Source organism: Oncorhynchus kisutch, linkage group LG5 (genome assembly GCF_002021735.2).
Source record: "Oncorhynchus kisutch isolate 150728-3 linkage group LG5, Okis_V2, whole genome shotgun sequence".
Lineage (NCBI taxonomy): Eukaryota > Metazoa > Chordata > Actinopteri > Salmoniformes > Salmonidae > Oncorhynchus > Oncorhynchus kisutch.
The window spans coordinates 71649265-71677237 of NC_034178.2; the positions used below are offsets into that span (position 1 = coordinate 71649265).

A 27973-nucleotide genomic window follows, 5' to 3' on the forward strand; every position below is an offset into this window, starting at 1 on the left:
ACTATAATGGTATACTCTGTAATGATATACTACAATGACATACTCTGTATAATGATATACTATGTACATTGATATACTATAATGATATGATATATTAATACACTATAATGATATACTCGGTATAATGATATACTATGTACAGTGATATACTATCATGATATGATATAATACTACACTATAATGACATACTCTGTATAATGATATACTATGTACATTGATATACTATAATGATATGATATATTACTAAACTATAATGACATACTCTGTATAATGATATACTATGTACATTGATATACTATAATGATATGATATATTACTACACTATAATGACATACTCTGTATAATGATATACTATAATGATATACTCTGTACATTGATATACTATGATGATATACTCTGTACATTGATATAATATAATGATATACTATAACGCTATACTATAATGATATACTATAATAATATAATATAATTATAAACTATAACGCTATACTATAATGATATACTATAATAATATAATATAATTATAAACTATAACGCTATACTATAATGATATACTATAATAATATAATATAATTATAAACTATAACGCTATACTATAATATCATGATATACAAAAATATATTATAAATCTGTAATATAATGCTACACTATGTATACTGGTATACTATAATGCTATATTATGTATAATGCTATACTATAATGATATACTATATTGTTACACTATAATATAATGCTATAATATAATATAATGCTATGATGTAATACTATACTATAATGATATACTCTAATGCTATACTATAATTCTATATAATGCTTTACTACAATGATATACTGTAACATAATGCTATAATATAATGCTATGAGATAATGATATACTATAATACAATATTATAATGCTATACTACAATGATGTACTGTAAAATAATGCTATAATATAATGATATAATATTATAGTATACTATACAGGGCCAGAAGTATACAGAATGGTGTAATCTGCGTAGAGGTGGATCAGAGACTCACCAGCAGCAAGAGCGACATCATTGATGTATACAGAGAAGAGAGTCGGTCCTAGAATTGAACCCTGTGGCACGGCCATAGAGACTGCCAGAGGCCCGGACAACAGGCCCTCCGATTTGACACACTGAACACTATCAGAGAAGTAGTTGGTGAACCAGGCGAGGCGAATCATTTGAGAAACCAAGGCTATCGAGTCTGCCGATGAGGATGTGATGATTGACAGAGTCGAAGGCCTTGGCCAGGTCAATGAATACGGCTGCACAGTATTGTTTCTTCTCGTTTATAATGATAGATAATGATATTATAATGACATACTATAATGATATACTCTGTATAATGATATACTATAATGATATAGCATAATGCTGTACTAAAATGTAAAAACATAATGATATGCTAAAATGCTATAATATAATGCTATAGTATGATGATGTACTATAATGCTATACTATTATGATACACTATAATAATATAATATAATTCTATACTATAACGCTATTCTATAATATCATGATATACAATAATATAACGATATATTATAAATCTATAACCTAATGCTATACTATAATGCTATACTATATTGTTATACTATAATATTATGTTATATTATAATGTAATGCTATGATGTAATACTATACTATAATGATATACTGCAATGCAATAACATAATACTAAACTATAATGCTATACTATAATATCATGCTATACTACAATGCTATACTGTAAAATAATGCTATAATATAATGCTATGCTATAATGTTATACTATAATTCTATAATATAATACTATACTATAATACAATACTATAATGCTATACTATAATACTATACTATAATGCTATACTATAATGCGATGATGTAATACTATACTATACTGTCACACTGTAATGCTATAATATAATACTATACTATAATTCTATACTATTGTGCTATACTATGTACAATGCTGTAATATAGTGTTATAATATAAAGCTATACTTTAATACTATGTACAATGCTTTACTATAATGCTATAATTTAATACTACACTATGTACAATGCTTTACTATAATACTATAATTTAATACTACACTATGTACAATGCTATACTATAATACTATAATTTAATACTACACTATGTACAATGCTTTACTATAATACTATAATTTAATACTACACTATGTACAATGCTATACTATAATACTATAATTTAATACTACACTATGTACAATGCTTTACTATAATACTATAATTTAATACTACACTATGTACAATGCTTTACTATAATACTATAATTTAATACTACACTATGTACAATGCTTTACTATAATACTATAATTTAATACTACACTATGTACAATGCTTTACTATAATGCTATAATTTAATACTACACTATGTACAATGCTTTACTATTATCCTATAATTGAATACTACACTATGTACAATGCTATACACTTTCGGGTTGGACCTGGTGTGAAATTGACCAATGAAGTGGACTTAAGATGTTTCAGCCGCTAGAAGAATGCTCATCAGAAAGTAAAAGAGAATTCCACAGAGTTCAATCATTTATACTCCCATGTGGTTCCTTGAAACAACACTCCAACCCTTTGATGAAAACCTAAAGGTCCAATACTTTGTTTCACTAAAACCAACAGAACATTTTGTGTGGAGTCGTCCTTTCTGCAAACAGCAGGGATAAAAATCATTGAGCTTTTACTTGTTGTCACACATTATGCTGGTTGAGTGAGATCGTGAACATGAGATGCATAGTGCTGTGACAATGGAGCCTGCTCCGAAATGCATCAGTATTAAAGCTAACATTATTGAAGTGAATTCAGTTGCCGAACTCCTGAACTGTCTTTTAGCTTTTCAGTTTTAATTCCCAAGGTACTGAGCAGCCCTTCAGTGGTACAGAGTGCACAGCACACTGCCAATACGTAGGCTTTAGCTCAAGGGGATAACAACTAGTAGACACATACCTTATGTCCTCATCTGAGGTGAAAAGGACGACTGCCCGAGCGTAACGGGTGTCCAGAAGCAGCCTGATGATCTTGTCAAAGTTCTCTTGCTTGTGACTGTGAGGGATCTTCAAGGACTGGGCGATGCAGATCCCACCTGAAATGAAAAGTAATGAGCTTCAGGTGAGGTACCTCAAATTGGGAGAATAACCTTGAACATGAACCGTACCTACTAAAAACTACAAAACATTACATCTGTAAAAACGAAATAAAATCTGTAAAAATGAAATAAAATCTATAAAATGTCAAATAAACATATATTCTATGAACTTCCAGTTTGTGAAGCTAATTACGTAAGGGCAACCTCTGTGCAGCTATAATGGCCAGACTGTCTAAACAATGTTTTAGTTTTCATCAAACCACATCCAGCCAATTACCAAACATCCCCATACACATTGATTTGAACATTACAATGCTGTACAATATGAACAATATGCACATAGACATGTTGAAAATAAATAAAGATGGACTATATATACATCAACGTTGATTCAACCAGTGTGTGACCAGTGGCTTTTGCAAACAGTTATTCAATGCATTCGGCAAATATTCAGACCCCTTGACTTTTTTCTCGTTCTGTTACGTTACAACCTTATTCTAAAATTGATGAAATAGTTTTTTTTTCTTCTCATCAGTCTACAATAACCCATAATGGCAAAGCAAAAACAGCTTCTTTGACATGTTTGAAAATATATTAAAAATAAAAAACTGAAATATCAAATATATATAAGTATTCAGACCCTTTACTCAGTACTTTGTTGTAGCACCTTTGGCAGGAATTACAGCCTCGAGTCTTCATCAGTATGATGCTATAAGCTTGGCACACCTGTATTTGGGCAGTTTCTCACATTGTTCCCTGCAGATTCTCTCAAGCGCTGTCAGGTTGGATGGGGAGTGTCACTACACAGCTATTTGGCTAAGCCACTTAAGGACATTTGTCCGGAAGCCACTCCTGCATTGTCTTGGCTGTGTGCTTAGGGTAATTGTCCTGTTGGAAGGTGAACCTTCGCCCCAGTCTGAGGTCCTGAGCACTCTGGAGCAGGTTTTCATCAAGGATCTCTCTGAAATTCGCTGCATTCATCTTTATCTCGATCCCGACTTGTCTCCCAGTCCCTTTTGGCAGGCTGTCATGTGTCATGTGCCTTTTACTGAGGAGTGGCTTCTGTCTGGACACTCTAACATAAAGGCCTGATTGGTGGAGTGCTGCAGAGATGGGTGTCCTTCTGGAAGGTTCTCCCATCTCCACAGTGGAACTCTAGAGCTCTGTCAAAGTAACCATCAGGTTCTTGGTCACCTCCCTGACCAAGGCCTTAATCCCCCAATTGCTCAGTTTGTCTGGGTGGCCAGCTCTAGGAAGAGTCTTGTTGGTTCCAAACTTATTCCATTTAAAATGACTTTCGTCAATGCTGGGGAAAAAAAATGGTACCCTTCCCAAGATCTGTGCCTCAACACAATCCTGTCTCGGAGCTCTATGGACAATTCCTTCGACCTCATGGCTTTGTTTTTGCTCTGACTTGCACTGTCAACTGTGTGACATTATATAGACAGCTGTGTTACTTTCCAAATCATGTCCATTCAATTCAATTTACCACAGGTGGACTCCAATCAAGTTGTAGAAACATCTCAAAGATAATCAATAGAAACAGGACGCACCTGAGCTCAATTTCAAGTCTCATAGCAAAGCGTCTGAATAATTATGTAAATAAGATGTTTCTGGTTTTTGTTTTTTTATAAATATGCAAATATTTATAAAATCCTGTTTTCACTTTGTCATTATGGGGTATTATGTGCAGAATGCTTATGAAATTGTTTTATTTAATCCATTTTTAGAATAAAGCTGTATAGTAAAAACAGGTGGAAAAAGTCAAAGGGTCTGAATACTTTCCAGGGATAGAAAGTGAAATGGCAGACTATATTTCACTGAGTCCATATTCCTGTCACAATCCACAAAGTTTAAGTTGAGAGTTAAAACATCTTTGGTAGCATGGTCCTTACTGTAAGAAACACATGTCTAGCTTAATAAATGTTAAATAAAAAAAATTAAAAAAATAGAAAGGGCTAAGACAAAGTTAATCATCACACAAACAAATCAAATCAAATTGTATTTGTCACATACACATGGTTAGCAGATGTTAGTGCGAGTGTAGTGAAATGCTTGTGCTTCTAGTTCCGACAATGCAGTAATAACCAACAAGTAATCTAGCTAACAATTCCAAAACTACTACCTTATAGACACAAGTGTAAGGGGATAAAGAATATGTACATAAGATATATGAATGAGTGATGGTACAGAGCGGCATAGTCAAGATACAGTAGATGGTATTGAGTGCAGTATATACATATGAGATGAGTATGTAAACAAAGTGGCATAGTTAAAGTGGCTAGTGATACATGTATTACATAAGGATGCAGTAGATGATATAGAGTACAGTATATACGTATACATATGAGATGAATAATGTAGGGTATGTAAACATTATATTAGGTAGCATTGTTTAAAGTGGCTAGTGATATATTTTACATCATTTCCCATCAATTCCCATTATTAAAGTGGCTGGAGTTGAGTCAGTGTGTTGGCAGCAGCCACTCAATGTTAGTGGTGGCTGTTTAACAGTCTGATGGCCTTGAGATAGAAGCTGTTTTTCAGTCTCTCGGTCCCAGCTTTGATGCACCTGTACTGACCTCGCCTTCTGGATGATAGCGGGGTGAACAGGCAGTGGCTCGGGTGGTTGTTGTCCTTGATGATCTTTATGGCCTTCCTGTGACATCGGATGGTGTAGGTGTCCTGGAGGGCAGGTAGTTTGCCCCCGGTGATGCGTTGTGCAGACCTCACTACCCTCTGGAGAGCCTTACTGTTGTGGGCGGAGCAGTTGCCGTACCAGGCAGTGATACAGCCCGACAGGATGCTCTCGATTGTGCATCTGTAGAAGTTTGTGAGTGCTTTTGGTGACAAGCCGAATTTCTTCAGCCTCCTGAGGTTGAAGAGGCGCTGCTGCGCCTTCTTCACAATCCTGTCTGTGTGGGTGGACCAATTCAGTTTGTCTGTGATGTGTACGCCGAGGAACTTAAAACTTACTACCCTCTCCACTACTGTTCCATCGATGTGGATAGGGGGGTGTTCCCTTGGCTCAGAGAGAGGGCTAAGACAAAGTTAATCCTCACACAAACATGGCTCACAGAGAGGGCTAAGACAACGTTATTCCTCACACAAACATGGCTCACAGAGAGGGCTAAGACAAAGTTATTCCTCACACAAACATGGCTCACAGAGAGGGCTAAGACAACGTTATTCCTCACACAAACATGGCTCACAGAGAGCGCTAAGACAAAGTTATTCCTCACACAAACATGGCTCACAGAGAGGGCTAAGACAAAGTTAATCCTCACACAAACATGGCTCACAGAAAGGGATAAGACAAACATTAATCCTCACACAAACATGGCTCACAGAGAGGGCTAAGACAAAGTTAATCCTCACACAAACATGGCTCACAGAGAGGGCTAAGACAGTTAATTCTCACACAAACATGGCTCACAGAGAGGGCTAAGACAAAGTTAATCCTCACACAAACATGGCTCTCAAAACTGCTTCTATTACATGTATTTATGTTATGGACTGCAATATTATCAGCTTCTGGGGTAAATACACATTTCACAACTGCTCAAAATGTGCAAAATTCCATCGGTGTGTTGAGTTAAAATGAGATCCTTATTCTTGCTTGGAGTAACAGAGATCACCCAAAAGCATTGAACAGACACCTGCTGAAGTCGGAGACTTCCTCAGACACCTCAAACATTTACAACATCATGTATTCACAGCTTCCCATTGACAGCAGCATGCTAACTATCCCCGCAAGATTTATTTGACAGACTTTTTAAAATTGAGGGCATGCAGAGTTATATCACCCTCTAACCAGGAGTAGCACTTTCAAGAGCATGGAGCCTCACATCCAGAACAGTAATAAAATGAAGTAGGTCTACACTGGATAGCAAAAAGCTATAACGCTATGGTGGCCTGGAGAGATAAAAAGCAAGGCAGTATATTATATTGCTGTGATGCTAAATAAACTGCATGGTTAAAATAACTCTGGTGCATCCAGCATATTTGAAGTTCCACAGCGTGTTCTGTCCAGGCCTACATGCGAGGCACACGCACGGCATTCTGTTGGTGTTGTCATGACTAAGAGTATTCCAGGGAAGGAACCTCATGTTGTGAGGGTCGCATGCAACCAGCAATGGACCCAAAACATTATACCGTAGCATATGAAACATAACTGGATGTTTGTGGCACAAAGTACAGATACTGATTATACAGATCAAGGAGAACATTTTATTTACCAACTTTTTATTTACCCAATTACTAGTTTATACACGTTTTACTTGTGTATGATCATTATGTTATTATTATATTATTACTCAATACAATATGTATGATTGCATTGTTCGTCTCACAATCTAATGTGGATTCAAGCCTTCTAAAACAGGTAAATAATCCAAATTACACGATGGACATAGAACTACTGCATCAGAGGAGAAGTCCATTAATAGACTCCGATTGGTGTGTCATCTGTCTGACCTTGGTTTTGTATATATCTGGTCCACGTTATTGCCTGCAGAGAAACAGAGATCATCGCCAGACATCTGTTTAGAGTCTCACTGATGTCTCTGAGTTAAGACACAAACCTAAGCTCCCCTGACCACTTGGATTGACCTGTTATATGACGGAATTGATCTATCACCTATTGTTAGCCGACCAATTAAATTAATCCGGAGAGGATGTCACTGCACATTCAGAGATTGAGTTTAACACAGTCTATGAGTTTAACTCATTTTATGTTTGCTTCGAGGCAGACAATACCAATATTGACAAAGCAAAAACAGTTTTTTTGGGGAAATGTATAAAGAATTCAGACCCTTTACTCAATACTTTGTTGAAGCACCTTTTGGCAACAATTACAGCCTCAAGTCTTCTTGGGTATGAACATACAGCTGGCGGGTTATACACTCAATCGGCAGGACAGAACAGCAGCCTCTAATAAGCCACGGGGCGGGGGCCTATGCGTATATGTGAACAACGATATCTAAGAAAGTCTCAAGGTTTTGTTCGTCTGTGGTAGAGTATCTCATGATAAGCTGTAGACCACACTATCTAACGAGAGAGTTTTCATATGTATTTTTTGTAGATGTCTACATACCACCACAGACCGATGCTGGCACTTAAACCTCGCTCAATGAGCTGTATACCGCCATGAGTAAACAGGAAAACGCTCATCAATAGGCGTCGCTCCTAGTGGCCGGGGACTTTAATGCAGGGAAACTTAAATCAGTTTTACCTCATTTCTATCAGCATGTTAAATGTGCAACCAGCGAGGGTGGAAATCTAGACTACCTTTACTCCACACACAGAGACACGTACCAAGCTCTCCCTCACCCTCCATTTGGCAAATCTGACCTCAATTCTATCCTCCTGATTCCTGCTTACAAGCAAACATTTAAGCAGGAAGAACCAGTGACTCAGTCTATAAAGCTGTGGTCAGATGAAGCAGATGCTAAGCTACAGGACTGTTTTGCACAGACTGGAATATGTTCTGGGATTCTTCCGATGGCATTGAGGAGTACACCACATCAGTTATTGGCTTCATCAACAAGTGCATCGAGGACGTCGTCCCCACAGTGACTGTATGTTCATACCCCAACCAGAAGCCATGGATTACAGGCAACATTCGCACTGAGCTAAAGGGTAGAGCTGCCGCTTTGAAGAAGCAGACTCTAACCCGGAAGCTTATAAGAAATACTGCTATGCCCTCCAACTAACCATCAAACAAGCAAAGTGTCAATACAGGACAAAGATCGAACCACACTACACCGGCGCCGATGCTCGCCTGACGTTACAGGGCTGGCAAACTATTACAAACTACAAAGGGAAGCACAGCCGAGAGCTGCCCAATGACACAAGCCTACCAGATGAGCTAAATAACTTATATGCTCGATTTTGAGGCTCTCCACGGCTCTCCACAGCCGATGTGAGTAAGACCTTCCAACAGGTCAACATTCACAAGGCCGCAGAGCCAGACAGATTACCAGGATGTGTACTCCGAGCATGTGCTGACCAACTGGCAAGTGTCTTCACTGACATTGTCAACCTCTCCTTGTCTGAGTCTGTAACACCAACATGTTTCAAGCGGAGCACCATAGTCTCTGTGCACAAGAACACTAAGTTAACCTGCGTAAATGACTACCGACTCGTAGCACTCATGTCTGTAGCCATGAAATGCTTTGAAAGGCTGGTCATGGCTCACATCAACACCATTATCCTATAAATCCTAGACCCATTCCAATTTGCATACCGCACCAACAGATCCACAGATGATGCAATCTCTATTGCACTCCACACTGCCCTTTCACACCTGGACAAAAGGAACACTTATGTGAAAATGCTGTTGATTGACTACAGCTCAGCATTCAACACCATAGTGCCCTCAAAGCTCATCACTAAGCTAAGGACCCTGGGACTAAACACCTCCCTCCTCATATGGATCCTGGACTTCCTGATGGGCCGCCCCCAGTTTGTAAGGGAAGGCAACAACACATCCGCCAAGCTGATCCTCAACACGGGGGCCCCTCAGCCTCATCCTGTACTCACTGTTCACTGATGACTGCACGGCCAGGCACGACTCCAACACCATCATTAAGTTTGCTGATGACACAACAGTGGTAGGCCTGATCACCGACAACGATGAGACAGCCTATAGGGAGGAGGTCAGAGACCTGACCGTGTGGTACCAGGACAACAACCGCTCCCTCAAAGTGATCAAGAAAAAGGAGATGATTGTGGACTACAGCAAAAGGAGGACCAAGCACTCCCCCATTCTCATCGACGGGGCTGCAGTGGAGCATGTTGAGAGCTTCAAGTTCCTTGGCGTCCACATCACCAACAAATGAACATGGTCAAAACACCAAGACAGTTGTGAAGAGGGCACAATAAAACAGGAGACTGAAAAGATTTGGGTCCTCAGATACTCAAAAGGTTTTACAACTACACTATTTGTAGCATCCTGACGGGTTGCATCACTGCCTGGTATGGCAACTGCTCTGCCTCTGACCTCAAGGCACTACAGAGGGTAGTGTGTACGGCCCAGAACATCACAGGGCAAAGCTGCCTGCCATCCAGGACCTCTACACCAGGCAGTGTCGGAGGACGGCCCTAAAAGTTGTCAAAGACTCCAGCCACCCTAGTCATAGACTGCTCTCTCTGCTACCACACGGCAAGCGGTACCAGAGCTTCAAGTCTTGGTCCAAGAGGCTCCTAAATAGCTTCTACCCCCAAGCCATAAGACTCCTGAACATCTAGTCAAATGGCTACCCAGACTATTTGCATTGCCCCTTGGCATTTAGGCCACAGAGTTCAATCTTGGTTTCATCAGACCAGATAATCTTGATTCTCATGGACTGGGGGTCTTTATGTGCCTTTTGGCAAACAAGCCGGCTGTCATTTGCCTTTTATTGAGGAGTGTCTTCCGTCTGGCCACTCTACCACAAAGGCCTGATTGGTGGAGTGCTGCAGAGATGGTTGTCTTTCTGGAACGTTTTCCCATCTCCACGTTGGAACTCTAGAACTCTTTCAGAGTGACCATTGGATTCTTGGTCACCTCCCTGACCAAGGCCATTGTCCCCCGATTTCTCAGTTTGGCCGTGTGACCAGCTCAAGGAAGAGTCTTGGTGGTTCCAAACGTATTCCATTCAAGAATGATGTAGGTCACTGTGTTCTTGGGGACCTTCAATGTTGAACTTTTTTTGGTATCCTTCCCACGATCTGTGCCTCAACACAATCCTGTCTCGGAGCTCTATGGGCAATTCCTTCGACCTCATGGCTTTTTTTTTGTGCTCTGACTTGCACTGTCAACAGTTTGACATTACATAGACAGCTGTGTTACTTTCCAAATCATTTCCAATCAATTGAATTTAACACAGGTGGACTCCAATCAAGTTATAGAAACATCTCAAGGATGATCAGTGGAAACAGGATACACCTGAGCTCCGTTTTGAAGGATCAGCATACTTATTTTAATAAGGTGTTCTGTTTTTTATATACACACATATATATATATATAAAAACAATCACTTTGTCATTATGGGGTATTATGTGCAGACTGCTGATGAAATTGTTTTATTTATTTATTCCTTCAGAGCCCTTTGCTACTGGATCCTGGACTTCCTGATGGGCAGACCACAGGCTTTGAGGATTGGCAACAACACCTCCTCCACACTGAATCTTGATAACACAGTGTCCTCAGTCCTCTGCTGCTCCCTGTTCACCACTTGGCTTTGCACAAGACCACCTCCATCATCAAGTTCACTGACGACACCCCAGATGTAGGCCTGATAACCAGCAACGACGAGTCAGCCTGTTGGGAGTAGGTAATCGACCTGATAGTGTGGTGTCATGACAACAACCTCCCCCCTTAACGTGATCAAAACAAAGGAGTTGATTGTTGACTTCAGGAGGGTACATGTTGTGATCCACATCAATGGGACTGTAGTAGAGGGCGTAACAGCATCTTTACTTCCTAAGGCGACTGAAGAAATTCAGCTTGCCGCACCAGGTCCTCTCCAAATACTACTGCTGCACCATCGAGAGCGTCCTGACTGGTTGCATCACGGCCAGCGGGTGGTGAAGATGGCCCAGTACATCACTGGAACTGTGCTCCAACTCATCTACTCGAAACGGTGCTTGAAGAAGGCCCGCAGCATCATCAATGACCCCACGAGCAGTTCTTTCCTTTACTGTCGGGCAGAGGGTTTTGGAGCATGAGGTCAGATACCAACAGGCTCAGAGACAGTTTCCATCTGCAAACCATCAGCGTGTAGAGCACTTGAACTGGACTGACCACCTGCTCTGATTCTCAGCATCTTAGTACACTCTCACACACACACACACACACACACGCGCACACACACGCTCTTATTATACTGCTCAGTTTATATCCATCCCCCCCTTCCCCAAATATATGTGTAAATACTGGACTATAAATTGTGCCTTCCTGTATTATACTGATGCTAAAATGTTGATTTTATTCCACTGAACCATTTACTTTATGTTCGTATTCTTTTATTAGTTGTTATTGTTGCATTGTGCAGAAGGAACCTTCCATTAAGCATTTTGTTGGACGATGTGTTCCATGCCAATCCCATACATTCGGCAACAACAAAAAAATATGAATCTTGAGTAAATTGACAAAGAAAGACAATTATAATTCATCCCTCCAGCTATTGATTTAGAGCCAACTATCACATATAAAACCACTGTCTCAGCTTTGTGTATGTAGTAATCCTTTGTACGTACCATGCGTAGCATAAACTATTATCAAGAGCGCCTAATTTGATAAGTAAACATGTAGCCTTCACTGTATTCATCTGTAGATGTACGGCAGATGAGTATTCCCTTCCTCTGAAAGACCTGACCCTCTGCATTCCCTGACCCTCTGCTTCTTTAGCAACATATTGATGCAATACAAAACGCCAACAGCAGACAAATAGGTGAGGCATTATTATATTTTTAAATGACCAGAATGCTAGATGGAAAAGTGGTTCCTTTGGTAGCGAGAGAGAGAGCGAGAGCGAGAGAGAGAGAGAGAGAGAGAGAGAGAGAGAGAGAGAGAGCGAGAGAGAGAGAGAGAGAGAGAGCACATGAGAGAGTGCGAGACCATAACCCAGTCTCTCAGAGCGTTCACAGTCAGTCCACTGATACACCTATCAGATCACAACAAAATCAGAGTATAAAGTGCTTGAACAGAGCAATACTGAATCATGAAGCATGAAGCCAAAGGGACAATATTAAGAAATGCTATAGACTGAAGGAAAGTGAAAACCTACAAAAAACAATTAGGCAACGACAAATTCAATCCCTTTTAGACAACTTCCTGGAGAAAACATTTCACTGTAATATAGTGAAGGTTTAAACTTGGCAGTAGAAAACCTAAACAGTATATTTGACCTTTCAGCTTCCCTATCAAATCTAAAAACAATGACAAATGGTTTGATGAAGAATGCAAAAAACCTAAGAAAGAAATTGAGAAACCTATCCAACCAAAAACATAGAGACCAAGAAAACATGTGGTGATTCACTATGGTGATTCACTAAAACAATACAAAAATACACTACGGAAAAAGAAGAAGCAGCATGTCAGAAATCTGCTCAATATAATTGAAGATCCATAGACTCTAACCACTTCTGTGAAAATTTGAACACACTAAACAAACAACAACATGAAGAGTCATCTATCCAAAAGGAGATCTATAGGTAAACCACTTCTCCAATCTTTTTGTCTCTTTAACAAAACAGCAAAAACAAATACAGATACATGATCAATTACAAATCTTAGAATCAGCTATTAAAGTCTTTCCAATTACAAACCCTCCAACCCAAAAAGGCCTGTGGTGTTGATGGTATCCTAAATTAAATGATAAAATATACAGATCACAAATTCCAATTGGCTAAACTTAAACTCTTAAACATCATCCTCAGCTCTGGCATCTTCCCCAATATTTGGAACCAAGGACTGATCACCCCAATTCAGAAAAATGTAGAAAAACTTGACCCCAATAACTACCATGGGATATGCGTCAACAGCAACCTTGGAAAAATCCTCTGCATTATCATTAACAGCAGACTCGTACATTTCCTCAATAAAAACAATGTTCTGAGCAAATGTCAAATTGGATTTTTACCAAATGACCAATTACGACAGACCACGTATCCACCCTGAACACCATAATTGACAAACAAACAAACTAAAACAAAGACAAAGTCTTGTCATGCTTTGTTGATTTCAAAACAGCTTTTGACTCAATTTAGCGTGAGGGCTATACAATTTGATGAAAAGCTGGGGGAAAAATATACGACATTATAAAATTCATGTACACCATTAAAAAAAATAAAAAACACACATTTCTTTACACAGGGCTGTGGGGTGAGACAGGGATGCAACTTGAGCCCCATCGTCTTCAACATATCATCAACAAATTGGCGAGGACACGAGAACAGTCTGCAGCACCCTGCCTCACCCTACTAGAATCTGAAGTAAAATGTCTACTGTTTGCTGATGATCTGGTGCTTCTGTCCCCAACCAAGGAGGGCCTACAGAAACACATAGATTCTGCACAGCTTCTGTCAGACCTAGACCCTGACAGACCCGGGCCCTGAAAGACCTGGACCCTGACAGACCTAGGCCCTGATAGACCTGGTCCCTGACAGACCTGGGCCCTGACAGACCTGGGCCCTGACAGACCTGGGCCCTGACAGACCTGGGCTCTGTCAGTAAATCTCAATCTCAATCACAAATACAAATTTATTCTAGACACCGTTGCCCTAGACCACACAAAAAAAATGATACCTATCTTGGCCTAAACATCAGCACCACAGGTAACTTCCACAAAGTTGTAAATGATCTGAGATTAAAGGCAAGAAGGGCCTTTTACGCTGGCAAAAAATACTTGAATCAGTTATAGAACACAAATCTTAGCAACCAAGAATTCACAATATGGGACAAACACCAAATTGAGACTCTGCATGCAGAATTCTGCAAATACATCCTCGGTGTACAACGTAAAACACCAAATAATGCATGCAGAGCAAAATTAAGCCGATACCCATTAATTATCAAAATCCAGAAGTAGTCTTTGACTATGTACAGATGTAACAGGAAAGCTTCCGTCCCCTCGCCTGACCCGGGCTCGAACCAGGGACACATCAACAACAGTCACCCACAAAGCATCGTTACCCATCGCGCCACAAAATCCACGGCCCTTGCAGAGCAAGGGGAACAACTACTTCAGTTCTCAGAGCGAGTGACGTCACCGATTGAAATGCTATTAGCGCGCACCACCACTAACTAGCTAGCCATTTCACATTGGTTACACAGACTCAATGACCATAGCCTTGCTATTGATTGAGAAAGACCGCCAAAGGCAGATCTGGCCCCCCAAAGAACGGCAGGCTATGTGCACACTGCCCTCAAAATGAGGTGGAAACTGAGCTGCACTTCCTAACCTCCTGCCAAATGTATGACCATATTAGAGAGACATATTTCCCTCAGATTAAACATATCCACAAAGAATTCCACAAAGAATTCCAAAACAAAGCCAATTTGTTTGCATAATTTGTTAGCTATTTGCACAATATTATTACACTTTACATAGCCATAATATGACATTTGAAATGTGTCTATTCCTTTTATACTTTTGAGTGTAATTTTTACTGTTTATTTTTAATTGTTTATTTCACTTTTGTTTACTATCTATTTCACTTGCTTTGGCAATACAATTTTAAGTTTTCTATGACAGAGAGAGAGGAAACAGAGAGAGAAAGACAGAGAGAGAGTTGGAGAGAGAAAGATAGATATTGGTGGTGTCTGTTTTATGGCAAGGACAAAACGTTACTGTTCAACGCAGCCAGTGTGTGTTTGTCATATCAATGGTCGACATCTTTGTAAACAACTTGGTATTTTCCATTACCGAGGCTCTGCGTTTAATGACACAGCAAAACACAAGGTCAGTGCCCAGAGAGAGAGTGAAAGAGAGAGACAGAGAGATGAACCTGGAGAAGAGTCTCCTAAGCAAGCTGGTCCTGGGGCTCTGTTCACAAACACAAACACACACTACAGAGCCCCAGGACAGCAGCACAATTAGACCCAAACAAATCATGAGAAAACAAAAAGATAACTACTTAACACATTGGAAAGAATTAACAAAAAAACTGAGCAAACTAGAATGCTATTTGGCCCTACACAGAGAGTACACAGCGGCAGAATACCTGACCACTGTGACTGACCCAAAATTAAGGAAAGCCTTGACTATGTACAGACTCAGTGAGCATAGCCTTGCTATTGAGAAAGGCCGCCGTAGGCAGACATGGCTCTCAAGAGAAGACAGGCTATGTGCTCACTGCCCACAAAATGAGGTGGAAACTGAGCTGCACTTCCAAACCTCCTGCCCAATGTATGACCATATTAGAGAGACATATTTCCCTCAGATTACACAGATCCACAAAGAATTCGAAAACAAATCCAATTTTGAAAAACTCCCATATCTACTGGGTGAAATTCCACAGTGTGCCATCACAGCAGCAAGATTTGTGACCTGTTGCCACGAGAAAAGGGCAACCAGTGAAGAACAAACACCATTGTAAATACAACCCATATTTATGCTTATTTATTTTATCTTGTGTCCTTTAACCATTTGTACATTGTTAAAACACTGTATATATATATATATAATATGACATTTGTAATGTCTTTACTGTTTTGAAACTTCTGTATGTGTAATGTTTACTGTTAATTTTTGTTGTTTTTCACTTTATATATTCACTTTGTATGTTGTCTACCTCACTTGCTTTGGCAATGTTAACACATGTTTCCCATGCCAATAAAGCCCTTGAATTGAATTGAATTGAATTGAATTGAGAGAGAGAGAGAGAAAGTGAGAGAGAACTAACCTGACCCCAAATTGAACTGGTCGGTCACTGCTCTGAAAACATGGAGAGAGAACTAATTTGAGACCAACTGAACCGGTCAGTCACAATTCTGAAAACACAGAGACAGAACACATCTAAGCCCAATAAACAGGTCGGTCACCGCTCTGAAAACACAGGGAGATAACTCATCTGAGCCCAATTGAACCGGTCGGTCACCTCTCTGACAAGACAGACAGGAGGCTCAAATGAATACAAGACTGTGTTTATCAAAGCTTCAAAAGGAATACGTGGGTTCAAATATTTCAGCTGAGCTTGACTGAGCTTGGCCTGGTGTAGTAGAACAAGTGGTCCCTAAACGGAAAACTCTAAATCCATCTGGGTCTCCAGCTAGGGTTACAGAACTGTTTTATTTATTTCACCTTTATTTAATCAGGTAGGCTAGTTGAGAACACCTTTATTTAACCAGGTAGGCTAGTTGAGAACACCTTTATTTAACCAGGTAGGCTAGCTGAGAACACCTTTATTTAACCAGGTAGGCTAGTTGAGAACACCTTTATTTAACCAGGTAGGCTAGTTGAGAACAAGTTCTCATTTACAACTGCGACCTGGCCAAGATAAAGCATAGCAGTTCGACACATACAACAACACAGAGTTACACATGGAGTAAAACAAACATACAGTCAATATTACAGTGGAAAAAAAAAGTATTTTTACAATGTGAGCAAATGAGGTGAGATAAGGGAGGGAAAGGCAAGAATAGGCCATGGTGGCGAAGTAAATACAATATAGCAAGTAAAACACTGGAATGGTAGATTTGCAGTGGAAGGATGTGCAAGGTATAGATAGAAATAATGGGGTGCAAGGAGCAAAATAAAGAAATAAATGCAGTAGGGGGAGAGGTAGTTGTTTGGGCTAAATTATAGATGGGCTAAGTACAGGTGCAGTAATCTGTGAGTTGCTCTGACAGCTGGTGCTTAAAGCTAGAGAGGGAGATTAGTGTTTCCAGTTTCAGAGATTTTTGTAGTTTGTTCCAGTCATTGGCAGCAGAGAACTGGAAGGAGAGGAATAATTGGTTTTGGGGGTGATCAGAGAGATATACCTGCTAGAGCGTGTGCTACAGGTGGGTGCTACTATGGTGACCAGCGAGCTGAGATAAGGGTGGACTTTACCTGCAGGGTATTGTAGATGACCTGGAGCCAGTGGCTTTGGCGACGAGTATGAAGCGAGGGCCAGCCAACGAGAGCGTACAGGTCACAATGGTGGGTAGTATATGGGGCTATGGTGACAAAACGGATGGCACTGTGATAGACTGTATCCAATTTATTGAGTAGGGTATTGGAGGCTATTTTGTAAATGACATCGCCGAAGTCGAGGATCGTTAGGATGGTCAGTTTTAAAATGTTATGTTTGGCAGCATGAGTGAAGGATGCTTTGTTGCGAAATAGGAAGCCAATTCTAGATTTAACTTTGGATTGGAGATGTTTGATGTGAGTCTGGAAGGAGAGTTTACAGTCTAACCAGACACCTAGGTATTTGTAGTTGTCCACATATTCTAATTCAGGACCGTCCAGAGTAGTTTTATTTATTTATTTTATTTTACCTTTATTTAACCAGGTAGGCAAGTTGAGAACAAGTTCTCATTTACAATTGCGACCTGGCCAAGATAAAGCAAAGCAGTTCGACAGATAAAACGACACAGAGTTACACATGGAGTAAAAACAAACATACAGTCAATAATGCAGTATAAACAAGTCTATATACAATGTGAGCAAATGAGGTGAGAAGGGAGGTAAAGGCAAAAAAGGCCATGATGGCAAAGTAAATACAATATAGCAAGTAAAATACTGGAATGGTAGTTTTGCAATGGAAGAATGTGCAAAGTAGAAATAAAAAATAATGGGGTGCAAAGGAGCAAAATAAATAAATAAATTAAAATTAAATACAGTTGGGAAAGAGGTAGTTGTTTGGGCTAAATTATAGGTGGGCTATGTACAGGTGCAGTAATCTGTGAGCTGCTCTGACAGTTGGTGCTTAAAGCTAGTGAGGGAGATAAGTGTTTCCAGTTTCAGAGATTTTTGTAGTTCGTTCCAGTCATTGGCAGCAGAGAACTGGAAGGAGAGGCGGCCAAAGAAAGAATTGGTTTTGGGGGTGACTAGAGAGATATACCTGCTGGAGCGTGTGCTACAGGTGGGAGATGCTATGGTGACCAGCGAGCTGAGATAAGGGGGGACTTTACCTAGCAGGGTCTTGTAGATGACATGGAGCCAGTGGGTTTGGCGACGAGTATGAAGCGAGGGCCAGCCAACGAGAGCGTACAGGTCGCAATGGTGGGTAGTATATGGGGCTTTGGTGATAAAACGGATTGCACTGTGATAGACTGCATCCAATTTGTTGAGTAGGGTATTGGAGGCTATTTTGTAAATGACATCGCCAAAGTCGAGGATTGGTAGGATGGTCAGTTTTACAAGGGTATGTTTGGCAGCATGAGTGAAGGATGCTTTGTTGCGAAATAGGAAGCCAATTCTAGATTTAACTTTGGATTGGAGATGTTTGATATGGGTCTGGAAGGAGAGTTTACAGTCTAACCAGACACCTAAGTATTTGTAGTTGTCCACGTATTCTAAGTCAGAGCCGTCCAGAGTAGTGATGTTGGACAGGCGGGTAGGTGCAGGTAGCGATCGGTTGAAGAGCATGCATTTAGTTTTACTTGTATTTAAGAGCAATTGGAGGCCACGGAAGGAGAGTTGTATGGCATTGAAGCTTGCGTGGAGGGTTGTTAACACAGTGTCCAAAGAAGGGCCGGAAGTATACAGAATGGTGTCGTCTGCGTAGAGGTGGATCAGGGACTCACCAGCAGCAAGAGCGACCTCATTGATGTATACAGAGAAGAGAGTCGGTCCAAGAATTGAACCCTGTGGCACCCCCATAGAGACTGCCAGAGGTCCGGACAGCAGACCCTCCGATTTGACACACTGAACTCTATCAGAGAAGTAGTTGGTGAACCAGGCGAGGCAATGATTTGAGAAACCAAGGCTGTCGAGTCTGCCGATGAGGATATGGTGATTGACAGAGTCGAAAGCCTTGGCCAGATCAATGAATACGGCTGCACAGTAATGTTTCTTATCGATGGCGGTTAAGATATCGTTTAGGACCTTGAGCGTGGCTGAGGTGCACCCATGACCAGCTCTGAAACCGGATTGCATAGCAGAGAAGGTATGGTGAGATTCGAAATGGTCGGTAATCTGTTTGTTGACTTGGCTTTCGAAGACCTTAGAAAGGCACGGTAGGATAGATATAGGTCTGTAGCAGTTTGGGTCAAGAGTGTTGAGTAGGGTATTGGAGGCTATTTTGTAAATGACATCGCCAAAGTTGAGGATTGGTAGGATGGTCAGTTTTACAAGGGTATGTTTGGCAGCATGAGTGAAGGATGCTTTGTTGCGAAATAGGAAGCCAATTCTAGATTTAACTTTGGATTGGCGATGTTTGATATGGGTCTGGAAGGAGAGTTTACAGTCTAACCAGACACCTATGTATTTGTAGTTGTCCACGTATTCTAAGTCAGAGCCGTCCAGAGTAGTGATGTTGGACAGGCGGGTAGGTGCAGGTAGCGATCGGTTGAAGAGCATGCATTTAGTTTTACTTGTATTTAAGAGCAATTGGAGGCCACGGAAGGAGAGTTGTATGGCATTGAAGCTTGCCTGGAGGGTTGTTAACACAGTGTCCAAAGAAGTATACAGAATGGTGTCGTCTGCGTAGAGGTGGATCAGGGACTCACCAGCAGCAAGAGCGACCTCATTGATGTATACAGAGAAGAGAGTCGGTCCAAGAATTGAACCCTGTGGCACCCCCATAGAGACTGCCAGAGGTCCGGACAGCAGACCCTCCGATTTGACACACTGAACTCTATCAGAGAAGTAGTTGGTGAACCAGGCGAGGCAATGATTTGAGAAACCAAGGCTGTCGAGTCTGCCGATGAGGATATGGTGATTGACAGAGTCGAAAGCCTTGGCCAGATCAATGAATACGGCTGCACAGTAATGTTTCTTATCGATGGCGGTTAAGATATCGTTTAGGACCTTGAGCGTGGCTGAGGTGCACCCATGACCAGCTCTGAAACCGGATTGCATAGCAGAGAAGGTATGGTGAGATTCGAAATGGTCGGTAATCTGTTTGTTGACTTGGCTTTCGAAGACCTTAGAAAGGCACGGTAGGATAGATATAGGTCTGTAGCAGTTTGGGTCAAGAGTGTCCCCCCCTTTGAAGAGGGGGATGACCGCAGCTGCTTTCCAATCTTTGGGAATCTCAGACGACACGAAAGAGAGGTTGAACAGGCTAGTAATAGGGGTGGCAACAATTTCGGCAGATAATTTTAGAAAGAAAGGGTCCAGATTGTCTAGCCCGGCTGATTTGTAGGGGTCCAGATTTTGCAGCTCTTTCAGAACATCAGCTGAATGGATTTGGGAGAAGGAGAAATGGGGAAGGCTTGGGCGAGTTGCTGTGGGGGTGCAGTGTTGTAGGGGTATGGGTAGCCAGGTGGAAAGCATGGCCAGCCGTAGAAAAATGCTTATTGAAATTCTCAATTATGGTGGATTTATCAGTGGTGACAGTGTTTCCTATCTTCAGTGCAGTGGGCAGCTGGGAGGAGGTGTTCTTATTCTCCATGGACTTTACAGTGTCCCAGAACTTTTTTGAGTTTGTGATGCAGGAAGCAAATTTCTGCTTGAAAAAGCTAGCCTTGACTTGTCTACCTGCCTGTGTATAATGATTTCTAGCTTCCCTGAAAAGTTGCATATCACGGGGGCTGTTCGATGCTAATGCAGAACACCATAGGATGTTTTTGTGTTGGTTAAGGGCAGTCAGGTCTGGAGAGAACCAAGGGCTATATCTGTTCCTGGTTCTAAATTTCTTGAATGGGGCATTCTTATTTAAGATGGTGAGGAAGGCATTTAAAAAAAATCAGGCATCCTCTACTGACGGGATGAGATCAATATCCTTCCAGGATACCCCGGCCAGGTCGATTAGAAAGGCCTGCTCACTGAAGTGTTTCAGGGAGCGTTTGACAGTGATGAGTGAAGGTTGACTGACCGCTGACCCATTACGGATGCAGGCAATGAGGCAGTGATCGCTGAGATCTTGGTTGAAAACAGCTTTGGAGTGGTACCTGGTAGGTTCATTGATAATTTGTGTGAGATTGAGGGCATCAAGCTTAGATTGTAGGATGGCTGGGGTGTTAAGCATGTTCCAGTTTAGGTCACTTGGCAGCACGAGCTCTGAAGATAGATGGGGGGCAATCAGTTCACATATGGTGTCCAGAGCACAGCTGGGGCAGAGGGTGGTCTTATAGCAGGCGGCAACGGTGAGAAACATGTTTTTAGAGAGGTGGATTTTTAAGAGTAGAAGTTAAAATTGTTTGGGTACAGACCTGGATAGTAGGACAGAACTCTGCAGGCTATCTTTGAGGTAGATTGCAACACCGCCCCCTGGTACCCTGGTATGTAGAACTATGAAAAGGTATGCTATTTGAACCCTGGTATGTAGCATTATGAAAAGGTATGCTATTTGAACCCTGGTATGTAGCATTATGAAAAGGTATGCTATTTGAACCCTGGTATGTAGCATTATGAAAAGGTATGCTATTTAAACCCTGGTATGTAGCATTATGAAAAGGTATGCTATTTGAACCCTGGTATGTAGCATTATGAAAAGGTATGCTATTTAAACCCTGGTATGTAGCATTATGAAAAGGTATGCTATTTGAACCCTGGTATGTAGCATTATGAAAAGGTATGCTATTTGAACCCTGGTATGTAGCATTATGAAAAGGTATGCTATTTGAACCCTGGTATGTAGCATTATGAAAAGGTATGCTATTTGAACCCTGGTATGTAGCATTATGAAAAGGTATGCTATTTGAACCCTGGTATGTAGAACTATGAAAAGGTATGCTATTTGAACCCTGGTATGTAGCAGTATGAAAAGGTATGCTATTTGAACCCTGGTATGTAGCATTATGAAAAGGTATGCTATTTGAACCCTGGTATGTAGCATTATGAAAAGGTATGCTATTTAAACCCTGGTATGTAGCATTATGAAAAGGTATGCTATTTGAACCCTGGTATGTAGCATTATGAAAAGGTATGCTACTTGAAACTAGGCCTGTAGCGGTACGTATCTTCTCAGTCTGTCAACATTCTAATTGTTTTTGTCCTTTAAAATGTAAAACATGATTTTCTCAATAATATTACAGTTTGAATGAAATCACATATATAGCCAATCGTAAAACCTTCACTCGTCACAAATCGAAGGTGTGATTAGAGCCTGTCAGACAAATCTCTCTCTCTCAATTTCTCTCCTCTCTCTCACCCCTTTTTTCAGCCCATATCTCTCTTTGCTACAGTGCTGATGGCTCATCCCATACCAGTTAAGAGAGTGAGTATAGTGAAGTGAACATTAGTTTGACAGACAGCCTCCCTTAATTGGGTCGTCAGAGCTTGTTGATGTATTACATTTTTATCATTCGTAGTACTTGAACAACCATCAGAGCACTCCATGAAATAAATGTTTTGAATTCTAACCACTTCTCATTATTACCCAGCACAATTTACGCTCAACACCTGGAGAGCTAGAGATATACAGATGTAGGATCTTAATTTGAGCCAGTTTACTACAGCAGGAAAATATACCTGCCAGAACAGGACATTTTTATTATTATGTGAACCCATTTTTGTAGGACAAATCAAGTCTCAAATGTCACAGTGGAAATGACAATCTTCAGAAGCCTTTTTAAAACTCAAATACACTACAAGTTTGCATTTCCTGCTGCAAAGAAAAATTCTCAGCTACAATAGAGTGATCAAATGTAGATCCTACATCTGTAGAGAGAAAGAGAGCGAGACAGAGAGTGAGACAGAGAGACAGAGAGAGAGAGAAAGAGAGAGAGACAGAGAGATACAGACAGAGAGAGAGAGAGAGAGAGAGAGAGAGAGAGAGAGAGAGAGAGAGAGAGATACAGAGAGAGAGAGAGAGATACAGAGAGAGAGAGAGAGATACAGAGAGAGAGAGAGAGAGAGAGATACAGAGAGAGAGATACAGAGAGAGAGAGAGAGAGAGAGAGAGAGAGAGAGATACAGACAGAGAGAGAGAGAGATACAGACAGAGAGAGAGAGAGAGATACAGAGAGAGAGATACAGAGAGAGAGAGAGAGATACAGAATACCCAGTAATGATGGGGAGGCAGGAAGAGAGGAAAGTAGTGAATATCAACATGCAGCAATCAGTGAGAACCTGAGATGAGTGAATTAGCACTGTGGAGCTTCAGAATCAGTGAGAACCTGAGATGAGTGAATTAGCACTGTGGAGTTTCAGAATCAGTGAGAACCTGAGATGAGTGAATTAGCACTGTGGAGCTTCAGAATCAGTGAGAACCTGAGATGAGTGAATTAGCACTGTGGAGCTTCAGAATCAGTGAGAACCTGAGATGAGTGAATTAGCACTGTGGAGCTTCAGAATCAGTGAGAGACAGACATTCCGCTGCAGAATAGACAGTACTCATTTGCATTTCCTAAATTCTCAGAATGGAAATGAACCAATCAGCAGCCCGACTGGGTCGTTGAGGATAGAGGAATCACAAGCATTCCAATCCTGGGTGCTCTGATCATTTGTTTAACTATAATAACTGTCAGGGATAGGATGGGTTGGTCCAACTGTTAATTTGGCTCAACGGAGGGGAGGATGGTGTAGTATTTGATGAGAATCCTTTAGTAGTGAGGAAGTCAGGAACAAAACAATCCAAACACTCTAAAGAGAATGGATCATTGGGGGTAGGAAACAAAGACTTTGTAGGACATAAATGTCTCCGTTTTTGATGATATATATGACAACATCCCAGTACACAATATACGTATGTACACCTTACATGCAAATGTGTAGCTTTTATTGCATGTTATGACTACACATATTATACATGCATATTCATGTATTCATGTATGACCACACATATTAAACATGCATATTCATGTATTAATTTGAGACTACACATATTAAACATGCATATTCATGTATTAATTTGAGACTACACATATTACACATACATATTTATGTATTAATTTGATTACCATACAGCCGGAGGTCAAATGTATACTGATTTACATGATATTGTCAATTTGGTAGTAGTAGGTATAGAAGGGTAGAAGCCAAGGCAGAATTCTGCCCACAGTAAAATACATAATGTTATTGTGTATGAAGAGATGAACCTGCCTGGATAGATCACTCCAGTAATGGGTAGTAGAGAGGTGGACCTGCCTGGATAGATCACTCCCATAATGGGTAGTAGAGAGATTAACCTGCCTGGATAGATCACTCCCATAATGGGTAGTAGAGAGATTAACCTGCCTGGATAGATCCTTTCCACAATAGGTGTTAGAGAGATTAACCTGCCTGGATAGATCACTCCCATAATGGGTAGTAGAGAGGTGGACCTGCCTGGATAGATAACTCCCATAATGGGTAGTAGAGAGGTGGACCTGCCTGGATAGATCACTCCCATAATGGGTAGTAGAGAGATTAACCTGCCTGGATAGATCCTTTCCACAATAGGTGTTAGAGAGATTAACCTGCCTGGATAGATCCTTTCCACAATAGGTGTTAGAGAGATTAACCTGCCTGGATAGATCACTCCCATAATGGGTAGTAGAGAGATTAACCTGCCTGGATAGATCACTCCCATAATGGGTGGTTAAACCACAGAGGGACAGATACAAGACACATCAAAGGGTACATCCCAAATGACACCCTATGCCTTATATAGTGCACTACTGTTGACCAGGACCCCTTACGGACTACACAGGGGATAGGCTGCCATTTGGGACACAGGGTAGGCTACACCTCACACTCAACGCTATCGATCGAGGGGTTAATCTCCTCTCAAAAGGCATGGAGATCCATCATCCGTCCCACTGACGGAGCAACGCGTGTGTTATGTGGACAAGATGGACGACTACGAGCTCACAGAGAGCTGTTTGGTGACACGATATGGCAGTCTTTGGTATAAAAGGACTCGACATGATGACAGGAAGTATTCCCGTAACCACAGGTTGTGCAGTAACTAGAGCCCTGTCTTTTGGTTAATCGTGTCACATGACCTGGACTTTTTGACCTTTAACAAACTGTCCCCTTTTTCTTTTTATGTCAGACGGTCTAGTACCGTTCTCAGACAACTGCTGGTGTAATTCTCAGTTCTGAAAAATATTTTAAAAATAAAAAGGTTAAAATCCATGTAATGTGACATCATCAACCACAACACAGTGCCCTAGTCATTGTGTTCCTGGTGATAGGAGCGATACGTGCCATGGAATGGACAATGATACCAAACAGCCGGTAATAGGACCAGGCCATAAGAGGCTGGTAAATAGGACCAGGCCATAAGAGGCTGGTAATAGGACCAGGCCATAAGAGGCTGGTAATAGGACCAGGCCATAAGAGGCTGGTAATAGGACCAGGCCATAAGAGGCTGGTAATAGGACCAGACCATAAGACGCTGGTAATAGGACCGGTCCATATGAGGCTGGTATTAGGACCAGGCCATAAGAGGATGGTAATAGGACCCTGTCATAAGAGGCTGGTAATAGGACCAGGCCATAAGAGGCTGGTAATAGGACCAGGCCATAAGAGGCTGGTAATAGGACCAGGCCATAAGAGGCTAGTAATAGGACCAGGCCATAAGAGGCTGGTAATAGGACCAGGTCATAAGAGGCTGGTAATAGGACCAGGACATACGAGGCTGGTAATAGGACCAGGCCATAAGAGGCTGGTAATAGGACCAGGCCATAAGAGGCTGGTAATAGGACCAGGTCATAAGAGGCTGGTAATAGGGCCAGGCCATAAGAGGCTGGTAATAGGACCAGGTCATAAGAGGCTGGTAATAGGACCAGGTCATAAGAGGCTGGTAATAGGGCCAGGCCATAAGAGGCTGGTAATAGGACCAGGTCATAAGAGGCTGGTAATAGGACCAGGTCATAAGAGGCTGGTAATAGGGCCAGGCCATAAGAGGCTGGTAATAGGACCAGGTCATAAGAGGCTGGTAATAGGACCAGGCCATAAGAGTGTCTGGCACAATGATATTATTCCTGTAAACACAGGTTATGGATGGTGTTTATTATCAACCAAATCATAACTTGGTTCATGGTGCTGGGAGCAATACAAATGTAGGATCTTAATTTGATCAATTTGCAATGCAGGAAACTTAAAACTTAGAGTATTTAAAGCTTAAAAAGGCTTCTGAAGTTTGTAATTCCACTTCACACTGGATTATCCCTTAACGAAAAATGTATCAACCCCTACAAAAATATCCATGAATTATAATCCACATAATAATTCACATCTCCTCTCACAGCAGGATTATTATTTTTGTCTCAAATTAAAATCCTACATCATTAAGTGGGAATGAAGTGGAGGAGCTTATAGGGAACTGTTTGGTAACACTGACCATCAAAGTGTTTGGTATGGTTACATGATCGTTTCTCTGTAACCACAGCTTTTTTTTGGTGTAGACATCTAAATGTTTTCTCTGCTCTGTTCTCACTCAAACATTGTAATGTTTTGGGAAACAGATATTTTAGCAGACTCTCATAATGGCCCCCCTTCAAAAAATTGCCTCTGAGTAGTTCCCTGTCCACACAATATATATTTTGTAAAGTGAAGGCTGTTGGGAGTTATTAGAGGGGCTAATAGAAAAGGGAAGGAATCACCCTACAGGGTGAAGAGCTAAGAAGGCATCCTCAGCAGTCTCAGTATTGGACACCTATAACATAAAGAGGCTAGAGTTATTACCTTCTCGGCAGCTTGCCCAACTGACATCGCCCTCCAGGGCCACATCCTGAATTTATCTGTATTATCCATGACAAAATATTGATCTGGGTAATCATTTTTAGGTTAATCTATGTCCAACATCAACCCGTTCCTGCTCTAGTAGCAATGGCCTGAAATATGGCTTTATTCCAACAGGTCTTAAATCTAGAATTAAACAGTGTGTGTCAGAACATACAAGGTCGGCCCTGAGCGAGCGTCCAGGCGTTGTCTGAGTGATCGGGATGGCTTTGAGCCCTAACTTACAGTTTAGAGAATGTAATTAAGACTTTGGAGACCCCCTCTAGTCTACACATGTCAGTAGATCACAAAACGGCTACCTTACCTTGAAATGGAAATTAGCTGTTGGCTAAATCTGGTACAACACATCTTCCATAATATCTACTTAGACTTATGATGTGTTGTACATTGTCCCTGTTCTAGTAAATGTAATCATATCACTTTACTTACAGCCTGCAGGTGTAATGGCTGGTATTTTGTCTGCATGATAAGGATATGATTCTAAGACATTATAAGTGGGACATAGATGTTTATTACAGATCTTACAATGTGTGATAACTGCTCCATAGTGCATTATATCTACCTTCAAGTTTCAAAGAGTATACCTACCTTCAACGAGTAACCAA

At 41.0% G+C, this 27973-nt stretch overlaps 1 protein-coding gene across 2 annotated transcripts in view; it reads right to left on the reverse strand.

Moving 5' to 3' along the window:
- grm7 (glutamate metabotropic receptor 7) overlaps positions 1–27973 on the reverse strand; it is a 413809-nt gene that overhangs the window by 177308 nt on the left and 208528 nt on the right. For both annotated transcript variants that reach the window (XM_031825761.1, XM_031825762.1), the window contains exon 3: positions 2976–3111. In XM_031825761.1, the coding sequence (XP_031681621.1) occupies positions 2976–3111 (136 nt within the window). The remainder of the gene's footprint in view (positions 1–2975; positions 3112–27973) is intronic.